General features: G+C 37.9%; 2 protein-coding genes across 2 annotated transcripts; both read left to right on the plus strand.

Annotated features, from left to right (window-relative positions):
* Positions 1-1,970: 1,970 nt before the first annotated feature.
* LOC134666212 (histidine-rich glycoprotein-like) lies at positions 1,971-8,071 on the plus strand. The gene is made up of 8 exons (XM_063523363.1): positions 1,971-2,086; positions 2,928-3,077; positions 3,159-3,325; positions 3,491-3,541; positions 4,625-4,756; positions 7,329-7,509; positions 7,595-7,761; positions 7,971-8,071. The coding sequence occupies exons 1-8, from the start codon at positions 2,075-2,077 to the stop codon at positions 8,032-8,034; spliced, it is 924 nt and encodes a 307-aa protein (XP_063379433.1). The 5' UTR covers positions 1,971-2,074; the 3' UTR covers positions 8,035-8,071.
* Positions 8,072-13,234: 5,163 nt separating this feature from the next.
* On the plus strand, positions 13,235-14,308 carry LOC134666213 (histidine-rich glycoprotein-like). Its single transcript, XM_063523364.1, has 4 exons — positions 13,235-13,252; positions 13,367-13,903; positions 13,982-14,148; positions 14,236-14,308. Exons 1-4 carry the CDS (start codon positions 13,235-13,237, stop codon positions 14,297-14,299), a joined length of 786 nt encoding a protein of 261 aa, XP_063379434.1. The 3' UTR covers positions 14,300-14,308.

Raw genomic sequence — 14,308 nt, forward strand, 5'->3', positions numbered from 1 at the left:
AATAAAAATACATGCCCGTTTGCTTGTTACACAAAAAAATCTGTGCCTGATTTTGTTTTCTTTTTTCTTTTATTTATTTCTTTGATTTTTGAAGATAACGTCAAAGGATCATACTTGAATTCCAAGCAAAGCCGGGGGGAGCTACTAACTAGTAAAAAGTTCGTAACCGTATCGGACAATGGGAAACTATTTCCCACTTCATTGAAATTTTGCTATTCCGTTACGGATAACGGGAAATTATTTCCCAACGCAAAACCCCCCTTTCCCCCCCACTAAAATTCTTTTTACATATTGTTTCGTAATCTACGCACCCAAATTACCTAAAAACCATTTATGGTTTTCAAAAATCTCATAAAAAGTGTTCCGTTTGATTAAGGGTTAAGGTAGAAGTACCAGTGCTCGACGCTGCACTAGTATTTGACATGGGCACTTTATGTCAAAGTAACAAGGATTAAATTTGAATACAGAAAAATCTTCGCCGTTCAAAAACCTATATTACTTTGACATAAAGTGCCCATGTCTAATACTAGTGCAGCGTCGAGCACTTGTATTTCTACCTTATTGCGTAATAATAAAATCGAATTAAATTTTATAATAAGTTAAAATAGCACTAGTATTTTGTTTGTATACTACACTAACTCGTAATAAATAATAATGGTTAAGAATTTCAATCACTTTAGTTTTCCGTCCTGCAGATTTTTAAAACCTGAATGTTATTTATTTCAATCTATGCATCGAAATCGCAAGCGATACGAATTATTTGTATTTATTACCATAAATGCCATATTCAATAAATAACAGATTTTTAAAATCTAAATTCTACTCTATGCATATTCCTATTTTTCGAGACGTTTTCACTTAACATATTAGTGTGGCTACCTACCACCAGTTTGGCACTGACATAAACGCTATCAAGAACATAACTTACTTTCTATGCATCTCGCTCTTACTCGCATATTAGTAATATTTTTTTGTGCAAGATGCGGAGTGCGGATAGAAGACATTGCAGCCGTATTCGAACAATGAGATACGTCAAATCCTAGATATTGAAACGATATGGATCGGATATGTCATTGTTTAGTTTAGTTTAGTGTAGTATTTGACGTATCTCATTGTTTGAATACGGCTGACTGTGAACCCTTTAGAGTTTAGAGGTAAACGAGGAGTTCGTCAAAGATGTATCTTGTCAACGCAGCTATTAGCCCCCCTATCTTTTCAAGCTCCTTTTCTCGAGAGGTTTCACTCAAAAACCTTTCCAGCCTCTCTGCCCACCGCTCAGAAGAAGTGTCTTTTGCAGTAGCTCGCCTATTCCAAGGTTGTGTAAAACGATCACTAGCCACAGTCACATGTCAGATGTTTTCTTTCACTCGATCACCAAAGGCCGTGGCAGGATAAGGGACCATCCTAGTTGTTATATTTAGCAAGTACATACTACCTACATGTAATAAGTTAGTTGAAATTTTCGGTGTAAACAATTGTTGCTGATCCAGAATAAAAACAAAACAATATGAGAAGATTTAAATTTTATTTTTAATTAAAATAAAAAGTTTAATGAAAAGTGGCCGACCACCACGTCTAAGCCTATAGTAATGGCATTACAAAAGTTGATATCTAAAAGTTGACATCATTTCTGCGAAGTTACTGCACAAAAAAAAACTGTAACCTACTTTATACGGCCATCTTTCGATTCGAAGGATTCAAATTTGATCTTTGAATTAATCTTTACCATACCTCATTGATATTACCTATAGTCACACTGTCGAACTACCTCTGATTTACATGTAAAGCTGCAAAAATTAAGACCGTTCACTTTTATATATAGTAAATTAGTATAGCACCTTGCATAATTAGTTTGCCTCAAGATAATACGTACCACGTACGATTAGTGTTGGTTCAATAGTTTTGCGAAATCGATTAATCTGCTTTACCCATTCGGAGAGTTTTAATTACCAATAAAATAATTAAACGATATTGTCCCCATTATCTGCAATATAAAAGAATCGGATTTCTGGTAAACAATATCAGTTTCCATTTGAACTCAGTCGTATCAGGGTTTCAAAAAATATTTACAAAAATGCATACCAAGGTAAATACGAGTACATATACACATTTCAAATATAAATACGTTTTATCTTCATTAAATAGTTATTTACGATACAAGTGCGGAAAAGAGTAAATTCGAATTACCTATTCGCACGTGTATCGTACAACGTTTTACAGTACATATGACCCTTTAAACTTTTGAGATAAGCACGAAAAGTACTATTTTATGCACTAGTGCGGGAAAATAGGACCATATGTACTGTAAAAGAGTTTTTTTAATACAGTTGCTCAAAAAGTGCTACTTTACGTAGCTGTTTAGCGTGCGGAAAGTTGGTTATCTCGAACTAGTGCTTTTTACTTTTCCAATTTTTTTAAATTTATACTTGTTCCAATTCACGACTACTTATTGATGAGTGTTAATATTAGTTTCCTTTAAACGTCGTAATCAGCATAAAAACCTACCGTTAATGTAAGAATACGAACAATATTACATATTTCATAGTTAATTACTTACCTCTTCATCATTATAACACGTTTATTTTTTAATATTCAATATTGAAAATTCCGTTCTTAATAAGTTGACTGAATGGAACGGAATAGCTGCCAAACGCCCATAGACATATTATACTTAAAGACGACGTCTAACCGAGCTGTCACTGTTACCACTTTTGTTTAGTGTACGATTAACAATGTTTTTCTTATTTTTTCGCAACTGTATTAAAAAACGTCGTTCGATACACGTGCGGAAATGTCATTCTTCACTCGTCCCGAGTCTTGCCACTCGCCTGCGGCTCGTGGCAAGATATCTCGGTACTCGTGAAGTAATGACATACCTTCCGCACTAGCATCGAAATGTACTATTTTAATATAGTTTACTTTGTCAGGTCCTCTGCGTTTTCGCCCTTATCGCAGCGGCGGCTGCTCAGCATGGGCACCACGCACACTCCTCGCAGCACATCTCCAAGCACGATGAACATCCTCAAGAGGTGACCATCAAGGACCACCACGGACACGAGAAGCACGTCGACTATTACGTGAGTAAAAGTTAAAACTTTTTAATCCTTTGTACCTACTTATAGTCACGAGTGACTACAACATTGTTTTGTGTTTTCTAGACTCACCCCAAATACAAGTTCGAGTACAAAGTGAACGACGAGCATACGGGTGACCACAAGACCCAGAACGAGCATCGTGAGGGAGACTCTGTGCATGGTTTCTACAGCCTGCACGAGCCCGACGGCTCCGACCGACATGTGCATTACCACAGCGACCACCACACCGGGTGAGATTTAGTTACTAAACTTACATAGATAAAAATAATGTTCAAAACCTTAATCTGTCGTCCCCTTACCTTCGTATGCAACATAGAGAATACACACCTTGATGCCTCAATAGATAACCTAGTAAAATGAGAGTAACAAAATTAACAAATACTTTTATTTTTCAGTTTCCACGCTGACGTCAAACACAGTACCCACCACATCGTTCCTCACCATCATCATCATTAAACTTAAGGAATTTGTTAAATGTTTGACGCCAAGCACGTTTGTTTAAAATGTTACTTGTTTTGTTTTTAGTACCTACTGTTATTTTATTTCAAAAATGTTATGATTATGAAATAAAATTGTAAAATGAATCCTTTGGTTTCTTTCCTGCCATCAACTCACACTATGCTTACTACCACCGCTACCACGCTACCTACTAAACGTAATAAATACCTAAATATAGACCAGTCAAATTATATAAAAAAGCGCTTTGAGGAATTAATTCCCAGCAAGCTGGAAATCATTTTAATACCTCATTTGATCCTAAATGCGTAAAATCTGAGTTTGCTCCATCTCAGGAGGTATGGATAAATTTTGGGAGCATTGGGAGATAAATTTTACCTTGGATTGACAAAACCACTCTGTATTACCCACCGTCAAGTTCAATGTCACTACCCGAAAGGTGGTTCTAAATCAGACACTGGTAAAAAAATCGGATTTTAACACGATTTTACCAAAATAAAAATTCAAAGTGGCAGTCATTTTTTACAATGTTTGACTACGAATTCATATTAAGCTACTTTTTTTCTGATTCTCAGATATTAATTTTTATCATAATTAGAGCAAATTTTCCGTCGGGCTTACCGTTTTTGAACTACAAGCAAAAAACGGAAAAAAGCTAATATTTATACATAGCTCCTGGAATGGAGCAAACTCGGATTACACTAAATTAGAATCAAATGAAGGATTGAAGGTATTAAGACAATTTCTAGCTTTCCGGCGGTTTCTTGCCACTAGGTATTATTATCAAAGAGAATTTAAAATTATCGTACACGTTCAAGTCAATTAGCCGGAGACAAAAACAAAACATCTTATCTTATCTTATTGTTTTCGGGGACCCTTGCGGATACCCTTCGACCCATAGTGCTCTTTTGTGCAATTACCCCCTAGAGAAAATCCGTCAACTACTCAAGAGCTTTTCGCACCATATCCATGTGTCGGATAATGGAGCTCATGGGTAGCATTTTAAAGTCCTTTGGTTTCAGATATCCTGCTCCAAAGTCCAACACAACATAAACATAATAAACATAATACAGGCCACGTATTGATATTACTATGAATGACACAGATGCGGCAGCTGAGGCGGCCCAGGTCCTCAAGAGGCGGAAATATGAAGATACGGAGATTAAGTTGCTATTGGCGTCGAGAACTTCTATCTGTGAAGCCATGTAAAGCAGGGGTTTTATCAAAATTAGGCCACTTGGCTACCGTGAGGTCGATAATACTGGGTATAAGAAAACTGCTAGGTTCATAAATAAATAATAAATAAAAATAAAAAAGCCCATTTATTCCATAACCAAAAAATTAATTAATTAAAATCTATTTTTTTTTATAGCTAGGTTCATAGTTGAATCAAAAAACAGTCTAGCTACTTACTTGCGTATACTGCCGTGTCACGCCAAACTCCGTTAACTCGAGTTACATGAGTTACGGATAACCAGTCTAAATCGTCTTAAAAACCTTTAAATATATATCTTCTAAAAGAAAATTTTGAAAATCTTCATTATTTACTGAGAAAAGTATACGACTCATGTAACTTCATTTTTTGCCGATGGCGTCAGGCACAACTCAGTTAACTTGAGTTGTATGACTAACACAACCAAAATATCAACATCGTTTCTTAAGTTACCGGAGTTAGGCATGACTGGCCAAGCGCTTGATTTATACGACAACAATATTGGTATAGTAATACGTGTCACGTTTGAACTCGCGTATGTCATGTAACTTGACTTACATGACTTCGTGTGACCACTATATAGTATGGAAGAGTTGATCATGCGAAATCATTTAATTCGAATAAAATGAAAACTATTCAATTATGTGAAAAAAAAATAAAGGGGCCCAATCTGTGACCATATTTCCTACATGTAAATTAGAACAAATTAAAAAATTACGACGAACCCTCAACGATAACAGCATTTGAATGTTTATTTAAAACTATAAACGTAATTATCTCGAAACTCAACTTTTAAAGTTACATGAGATGCGCGTGACACGGCAGTATATATATTTTTGAATATTTGATGCTTATGATATTATGATACAATGCTCTAATTAAATGTAATTAATATATTTGCCATTATAAACACAATTAATGGAATGTCGTAGGATTAATATAAATGTTTAATAATGAATGAATGAAAATCTTTATTTCAGGCAATTACTCGTAATGGCCGATACATTAATATCTTAAAACTAGCATACATATTGTATAAAAACATTTTTAATAATAATAACGCATGAATTTTACTCGCCTTTCTATGCCTGTAACACCTTACTCGTACTATCATTATGAACATGACTACAATTAAATAGAGAAATAGAATATAAGTTTTATGTTTAGGTTACTTTATTGTTTATACTTACGATATTTATATTTATTTGCTTAATGTTCCAATAAAAATATTTGTGACACTAAAAAAATAAAGAAATAAATGTCCACCACAAACCTGTCAAAACAAATAATGTAAGTAATAACCTAATTTTACAATTTGCAGCTTCTTTTACTTTTACTTAAATGGTGTAAATAAAATTATTTTTTCCAAAAACATACAATGAAATGAGTTTATTAAATTTTAAACTTCTGATTTAAAACTTAACGACAAATAATTGGCTATTAATTACGATGATAATTAATATACTTTAATTACGATGACTTTGCCTGCCATACTTAAAACATAATTTAATTTTTAACAAGCAGAAACGTATGCGAATGATGCTATTGAGCTAAGAATAAATTTAAAAATGTATAAATTACTGTCTTGGGTGAGACTTGGACTCCAGAGGCCGTGAGTTCGAGACTCACCTAAGAGGGATTATTTTATTGATAAAAACAAAGAAAGAAATAAACAAACAATAAAACTTAAAAATCTATAGATAAAAAAATTGCCCCAGATCTCCGTCAACGGGCAAGGTGCCCAGAAGGCTGGTCGTATTTTCCCGCTGTATAGAGATGCTAATACGCTGGGCGAAATAGTGGCCAGCCCTCTGTTCATCAGAAGCCTCTATTAGGCGCGCCGACAAGTCTTTGTACAGTCGACGCGCACTTGGCCCCCACGGCCCCAAAGTTTCGACACCAGACGCCGCAAATATGTAGCTGCTTCCCAGAGCGGCATATTTGCGGCGCTTGAGGCTTTCGGCTGCAGAAGAAGAATCTTTGGTGCTTGGAACATGGGACGGTGCCAGGGTATAAACGCAAGTAGCGTCCCAAACTACCGGCCGACCCATGCTCCAATGCACCAGTGTCATTCCGTCGGGCCTCTTGCCGTCGTCCCTGGCCAGACCTCTGGGATCCAGGACTGCAGGTACTTTGGCACTAATAAGAGCCCGACGGAGGACATCATTTGAGTAATTTTTCAACTTTTAAATCTTTACATAAAACTTTGCTTGTAATTATGACCGTTTACGTTCACTTGAGAAAAACAGTATCGCACTTTGCATAATTAGTTTGCAAAAAGATAATAGCGTAATACCACACACGCTTAGTGTCGGTTAAATAGTTTTACGAAATCGATTAATCTACATTCTTCGTTGGGAGAGTTTTAACTGCCAATAAAATAATGCAACGAATATGCCCCCGTTCTGTATTATTATAAAAGAATTGGATTTCTGGTAAAAAATATCAGTTTCCATTTGAGCTCAGTCGTATCAGGGTTTCAAAAAATATTTACAAAAATGCATATCAAGGTAACATATACATTTACACGTTTCAAAAAGAAATACAATATATCTTTATTAAAGAGATTTTATAAAATATGGTTTACTTTGTCAGGTCCTCTGCGTTTTTGTCCTTATCGCAGCGGCGGCTGCTCAGCATGGGCACCACGCACACTCCTCGCAGCACATCTCCAAGCACGATGAACATCCTCAAGAGGTGTCCATCAAGGACCACCACGGACACGAAAAGCACGTCGACTATTACGTGAGTACCTATAAGTTAAAACTTTTTAATCCTTTGTACCTACTTATAGTCACGAGTGACTACAACATTGTTTTGTGTTTTCTAGACTCACCCCAAATACAAGTTCGAGTACAAAGTGAACGACGAGCATACGGGTGACCACAAGACACAGAACGAGCATCGTGAGGGAGACTCCGTGCATGGTTTCTACAGCCTGCACGAGCCCGACGGCTCTGACAGACATGTCCACTACCACAGCGACCACCACACCGGGTGAGATTTTACCACTGGAAATGCGAGAGTAAAATGTAACCAGAAAATTGTGTTAATTTTGTTTCCATAGTCACGTAATTGGACCAAAACTGACTTGTCACTATGTTACCAACGATAAACATAGAGAACATTAAAAAAGTAGGTAACAAAAAGATACATGTACCTAGGCATGTTATCAAAAAACATTGACGATTTTTTCTGTATTGCAGTTTCCACGCCGATGTGAAGCACAGCACCCACCACATCGTTCCTCATCACCACCATCATCATTAAACTCAAAAAAGCCTTTTTATTGAATTTGTTAGATATACATGATTTGTTACTATATCCAATATTGTTATTTTGATAATAAACGTTTTGATTTTACTCGTAGACTAAAGAGATTTTATTTGGTTTCTGCCTTCCTACAGTCCCACCGCTGTGAACGAAATATTTGTGTCGCTGTCAGATTAGTTACTCATGGGGTACTTTATTACTATAGGTACTTTGACTTTTTGTTTTGACTAATGCCCCAACTTACAGCATATCTACCTATAAAAGCATTTTTAATTAGTATACGCATATTGCCTGTAAATAAATAATTCCATATCATAACAGCCCTACAAAAATATGTTCACCCATTGTGAACCATTGCCTAGGCCATTGCCTATATGCATAAACCTGTATAGAGTCAGACTAAGAAGAGTCAGCAGCGTATTTGATAGCCCACGCAGTGCAAATGATATTTTAAAGGTCAAGCTTCTATGAAAATTATGACGTATAAATAACACTTGCTTTGCGTGGGCTATCAAATCCGCTGCAGACTTGTCTTGGTCCGAATCTATGCGGTTTTTTTTTTATTATGAATAAGCGGTTGCGCAATGTTTACTTGGAGGTATCGATAACCGATAAGTACTTTAATTACATTCAAATTTAGAACATCTCTGAGAAACGAAGAAACGTTTGACCTCAATTCTAATAAAAGCCGAGATGAGGTTATATTCGAAATGAATTGTCGATTGTAAACAATTTTGATAAATCTCGCACTACTTGATACGATACGGCATGGCAGCGATAAAATAATTTATCAAATCGGACCACGGGGCTCCGAATAATCGGTGAACAAATATAAAAAATAGCGACAGAACCTCTTCCTTCTTGAAATTGAAGTCGATCAAAATTATACATTATGAACATTAGGTATGCATGTTGGACTTTGAGAGCAATTATTTCTGAACATAACAACACTATTTATTAAGATTTCTAATTGACTTTGGCATTTGGCAACCTAAAAATTCGCCCGTGTCCACGTGGGACTATAATTTATCGAATAATGGGTGAAAGACACTCCAAATATGTGGTTAAAAATAAATTCAAGGTCGAATGCAAACGTAACATAAGTGCAGTTGTGCAGGTTATGGACGAAATTAAATAAACAGGTTTTAAAACTTTGCAGACATTTTTGAGACTACTCGTAAATATACCGCTTATATAAAATTTGTCAACTAAAGAATTCAATCTAAAATGTAGGTACTGCAATTTAAAATAAATTTAGTTAATAAATAACGTTAGTTAAAGGCATTTCTTAGTATGCTTGAATACTCGTATGCTATGTTTTAATGTCAGTTTGTTTATTACATTAGATCATCTGCGTAGCCTTTGTATTGGCCGTAGCTGTTGCTCGACCTCAAAAGGGGCATGGTCATGGCCACGCGTACTCCTCGCAAAGCATCGTGCTGCATCAGACCTACGGACATGAGCAGCATGTTCCAGTTCACTATCAGCCTGCCCACACCGAGTCCCACCATAAAAATAATAAAAATCATTTAAATAAAATCATTTATTTACCAATAAACTATGGTTTACATATTTACCAGGGGCCCCCGCACTAGGTGAGACCTGTATCGCGGTTAGATTTGTACAGTATCTGGATTTAGTTACTTAATACCCATACTCACCACCAAGCCGTCTCCTCAGAAAACATCCAGCACCAAGACGTTCCGAGTGGTAAATATTTCAAAGCTAAACTTTATACAGAATTACCTTTTGGAATGAAGCGCAGGATGCTGGCGGCGTTACCCCTTTGCACTGTCAGATCGCACAAGATACAGTTTTAGTCGGACCGACACTTTTTTAAATGGTTTTATATCTATGGGCCCAGTGCTTCCAAGCGCCGCAAACTCGTATTCTTTAGTTAGGAACGCATATTTGGGGCACTTTAAGAAGAGCCTAGTTCGCGACAGTCCGAATTCGACCCTTCAACGGGGGACGGGGATAGCGAATCGACGCAGGTAGCGTCCCACGCTATAGGGCGGCTATGGATCCAAGGCACAATAGTACAGCCATCAGGTCTCTTTGCCATCGTCGGTGGCAGACAGGTCAGACGGCTCCAGAATCGCGGGTAAGGAGGCGGTGCAAAGTTCGCTGCGGATCAAGTCGTTTAATGTGGCATGCCTGAAAAGTCGGCCTGCGCTCATTTGCCATTGTAGGCCGTGCCATCCTAGTCCGTCCACAGGCTGGAAGCATCAACTACAGGCGTAGGCTGCTGGTTTAGAAGCAGAGCCAAGGTTTCGCAACGTACAGCCAATGTACTGAATCTTTTTCTAAAACGTCTGTAAGTTGCCTCGTCCATACTTGGCCGTTATCAACAGTTAGTTGTGCATTTTGATTTTAATATTAATATCTTCCTAATACACAAACACATTATCCTAATACACATTATACATTTGTATTTCATTGCAAAATATTTAAAAACCATTTCTTTCTCATAAATTTAAAATATATTCTGCCGCTGAATACTGCGCTCCTGTGTGGCTAGAAAGCGCACACGTAGCTAAAATGGATACAAAACTAAACGACACGATGCGTTGCATCTCAGGAACCATCAAGTCGACACCCACACCCTGGCTGCCAACTCTGTGCAATATAGCTCCGCCACATTTGCGTAGGAGGCAAGCGCTATCGAGAGAGGCTGAGAAAATCAGATCAAATAGCTCTTTACCAATCCACCGAGAGTTCTGCTGCCCACCACATCAGCGCTTGAAGTCCCGACGCCCTCCTTATGCTCAGAATGTGCAAGGTTTTGACGTCTTTGAAGCCTGGGAAAATGAATGGTGCGCCGCAAATGTGGACTCGAGAGTTGTTAACTCGGCCCATCGACTTGCCGGTTTTAATCTTCCTAGACAGCAATGGTGTCGCTTGAACAGACTTAGAACGGGACACGGCCGATGCAACTACCTCTTGCACAGGTGGGGATGGAAGGACTCAGCCTTGTGTGAATGTGGTGAAGAGGCCCAAACCATGGAACACATTATCCAGCGCTGCCCTCTGCATTCATACTCTGGACCACCGGAAGACCTCCTTCATCTCACAACCCATGCAGCCGCATGGCTGAACACACTGAATGTTGACATCTGACTTAATCATTCTTTTGTTGTAATTTTTAACCGACTTCCAAATCCCAAAGGAGGAGGTTATCAATTCGGTTGTATGTTTTTTTATTTTTTTTATTTTTTTTATTTTTTATGTTTGTTACTTCATATCTCCGTCATTACTGGACCGATTTTGAAAATTATTTTTTTGATTGAATGTATATGCATACAGATTGGTCCCGTTTCTGTCAAAACCCAGTTCTGATGATGGGTTCCATGAGGAATCGAGGGAACTCCTCAAATGTTAAAGGCATACATATAGTGATTTTTGGGTTTTTATCATCAAATCAAGCATATACATCCAAAATAGTGACATTTGATGAAGTGGAACTGCTGATGATGATCAGAACGGAACTCCTCAACGACGCATAGTTCACGGTTTGCGATTTGTCCTCTTCGTTATGTTTGTTAAGCAAGTTCAGTTTTTAATGCACATTTTTGTCAAGCTCGAGTTCTGATGATGGGATCCATGAGGAATCGAGAGAACTCCTCAAATCTTAAAGGCATGCGTATAGAGATTTTTGTATTTACATCAGAAAATTAAGCATTTTCATTAAAAACTGTCACATTTGATGAAGTGGAACTGCTGATGATGATCAGAACAGAACTCTTCAACGACGCATAGTTCACGTTTCGAGATTTTTCCTCTTCGTTATGTTTGTTAAGCAAGTTAAGTTTTTAATGCACATTTTTGTCAAGCTCGAGTTCTGATGATGGGATGTATAAGGAATCGAGGGAACTCCTCAAATATTAAAGGCATGCGTATAGAGATTTTTGTATTTACATCAGAAAATTAAGCATTTTCATTAAAAACTGTCGCATTTGATGAAGTGGAACTGCTGATGATGATCAGAACAGAACTCTTCAACGACGCATAGTTCACGTTTGGCGATTTTTCCTCTTCGTTATGTTTGTTAAGCAAGTTAAGTTTTTAAGCAACATTTTTGTCAAGCTCGAGTTCTGATGATGGGATCCATAAGGAATCGAGGGAACTCCTCAAATATTAAAGGCATACGCATAGATTTTTTTGTATTTTCATCATAAAATCAAGCATTTACATTAAAAACTGTCGCATTTGATGAAATGGAACTGCTGATGATGACCAGAATAGAACTCTTCAACAACGCATAGTACACATTTGGTGATTACGAATTTCGATTTTGACTTGGACTGGGTCCCGGACTCGGACCCAGAACCGGACTCATACCCGGATCCGGTTCGGACCCGGACCCGGACCTGGACTCAAACCCGGGCTCGGACCCGGACTCGGACCCGGACTCAGACCCGGACTCGGACCCGGACCTTGACCCGGAAAACCACTAGGATACCTTAACTAAATAAACCACTATGATTACCTACCATAAAATGTGTAAGTATATAAGTATGATGATGTCAATCTTACTAGCCCCTCCCGCTTAAACCCCCGTACACCGCACCGCATGGGCCGTTAAGTGGGTTAGGTTAGGTTTGAACTGCGATCCTCACAGAACTGAACTGCTATCAGAGAAGTGGGTTAGGTTAGGCTAGAACTACGACCCTTACAGAAGCGAAATGCTAGTAAAAAAGTGGGTGGTTTTACCTCCTTTTCTACATAGTGTACCATCTACAATAATCTTTCACCGGCCCCCATAGAAGTCGGTTTTTTTTTTCTTAAAAATTATAATTGTTAATTTATTGCCTATATTATGTACTTGTGCCATACGACTAAATAAATAAATTTAAAATTCAATGTACGCACAAACAAATACTTTATAGTTTATACATAATAATCTATCAAAATCTTAAATTTAACTCGAGCATGACCAGTTTTTCTCAATCGACATCATATGAAGCTGTTAATGCAAATTGCAAATAATGATGAGGTTTTACGCGACTCCAACATTCAAATGAATTACACAATTTTTACAAAACACTCTACTTTAGGATATGATTGTGTTAATGACCAATTATGAATATTGAAATCGAATCGGTCTCAGTTAAATAAAAGAGCTGTTTTTTGGAGAAACAGTATCAGTATACAATTTGACTTCATTTCATCAGGACAACAAGAGAATATCATTGAAATGATACGAGTACCAAAGGTTAGTAAAAACTATTTTAAAACAAATATGTTAGAAAAAAAAAACATGTAGGTCAAATGATACTTTAATGATAGAGTTCAACTTGTACCGTTTGTGTTACAAACTTTTTGACAGGTAATATGTTTAGCTGCTGCGGTTCTAGTAGTGGCAGCACAAGATGGGCACGAGCATAAAATTGCGCATTCCTCTCAGTACATAACACGCCACGACGGCCCAGTGCTAAAGGCGTATATAAAAGAGCATAAGACCGAGCAAAGCCATGAACACAAACATGAGCATGGGCAAGAGAATAGTCACGAGCATAAGCATGAGCACAGCCTTGAGCACTGGCACGAGCTGAAACATGAAGATAATCATGAACACAAGCATGAACATGGACACGAGCACTGGCATGAGCAGAAACATGAACATGGACACGAACATTGGCGCGAGGAGAAACATGAGCACCTCCAAGAACACAAGCATAAGCATGGGCTCGAGCATTGGCATGAACACAAACATGGACACGGACATGAGCAAAGCCACGAGCACAAACATGAGCACAAACATGAACCCGCCCAATCCTCGCAGCATATCTCCAAGCACGACGGACATGCGGAGGTGGTCACCATCAAGGATCATCACGGACACGAGAAGCATGTTGACTACTACGTAAGTATTTACTATATTATGTAGTTACAGCGATACTAACCGATATATTTAATGTGATTATTTATATTGTACTCGTAGACACATCCCAAGTACGAGTTCAAGTACGAGGTGGAGGACAAGCACACGGGCGACCACAAGACGCAGCACGAGCACCGCGACGGCGACGTCGTCAAGGGCTTCTACAGCCTGCTCGAGCCCGACGGCTCCCTCAGGGACGTGCACTACCATAGTGATAAAAAGACCGGGTGAGACAAAGTTTTTCACATTAATAGGTACTTTTTTTCTTTCCCGTTTCTTAATTATTGATTGTTTTATTTTATTTTATTTTCTAGTTTCCATGCTGACATCAAACACAGCACCCACCACATTGTTCCTGAGCACCATCACCACCATTAAATAAATTCC

Source organism: Cydia fagiglandana, chromosome 7 (assembly GCF_963556715.1).
Source record: "Cydia fagiglandana chromosome 7, ilCydFagi1.1, whole genome shotgun sequence".
Taxonomy (NCBI): Eukaryota; Metazoa; Arthropoda; class Insecta; order Lepidoptera; family Tortricidae; genus Cydia; species Cydia fagiglandana.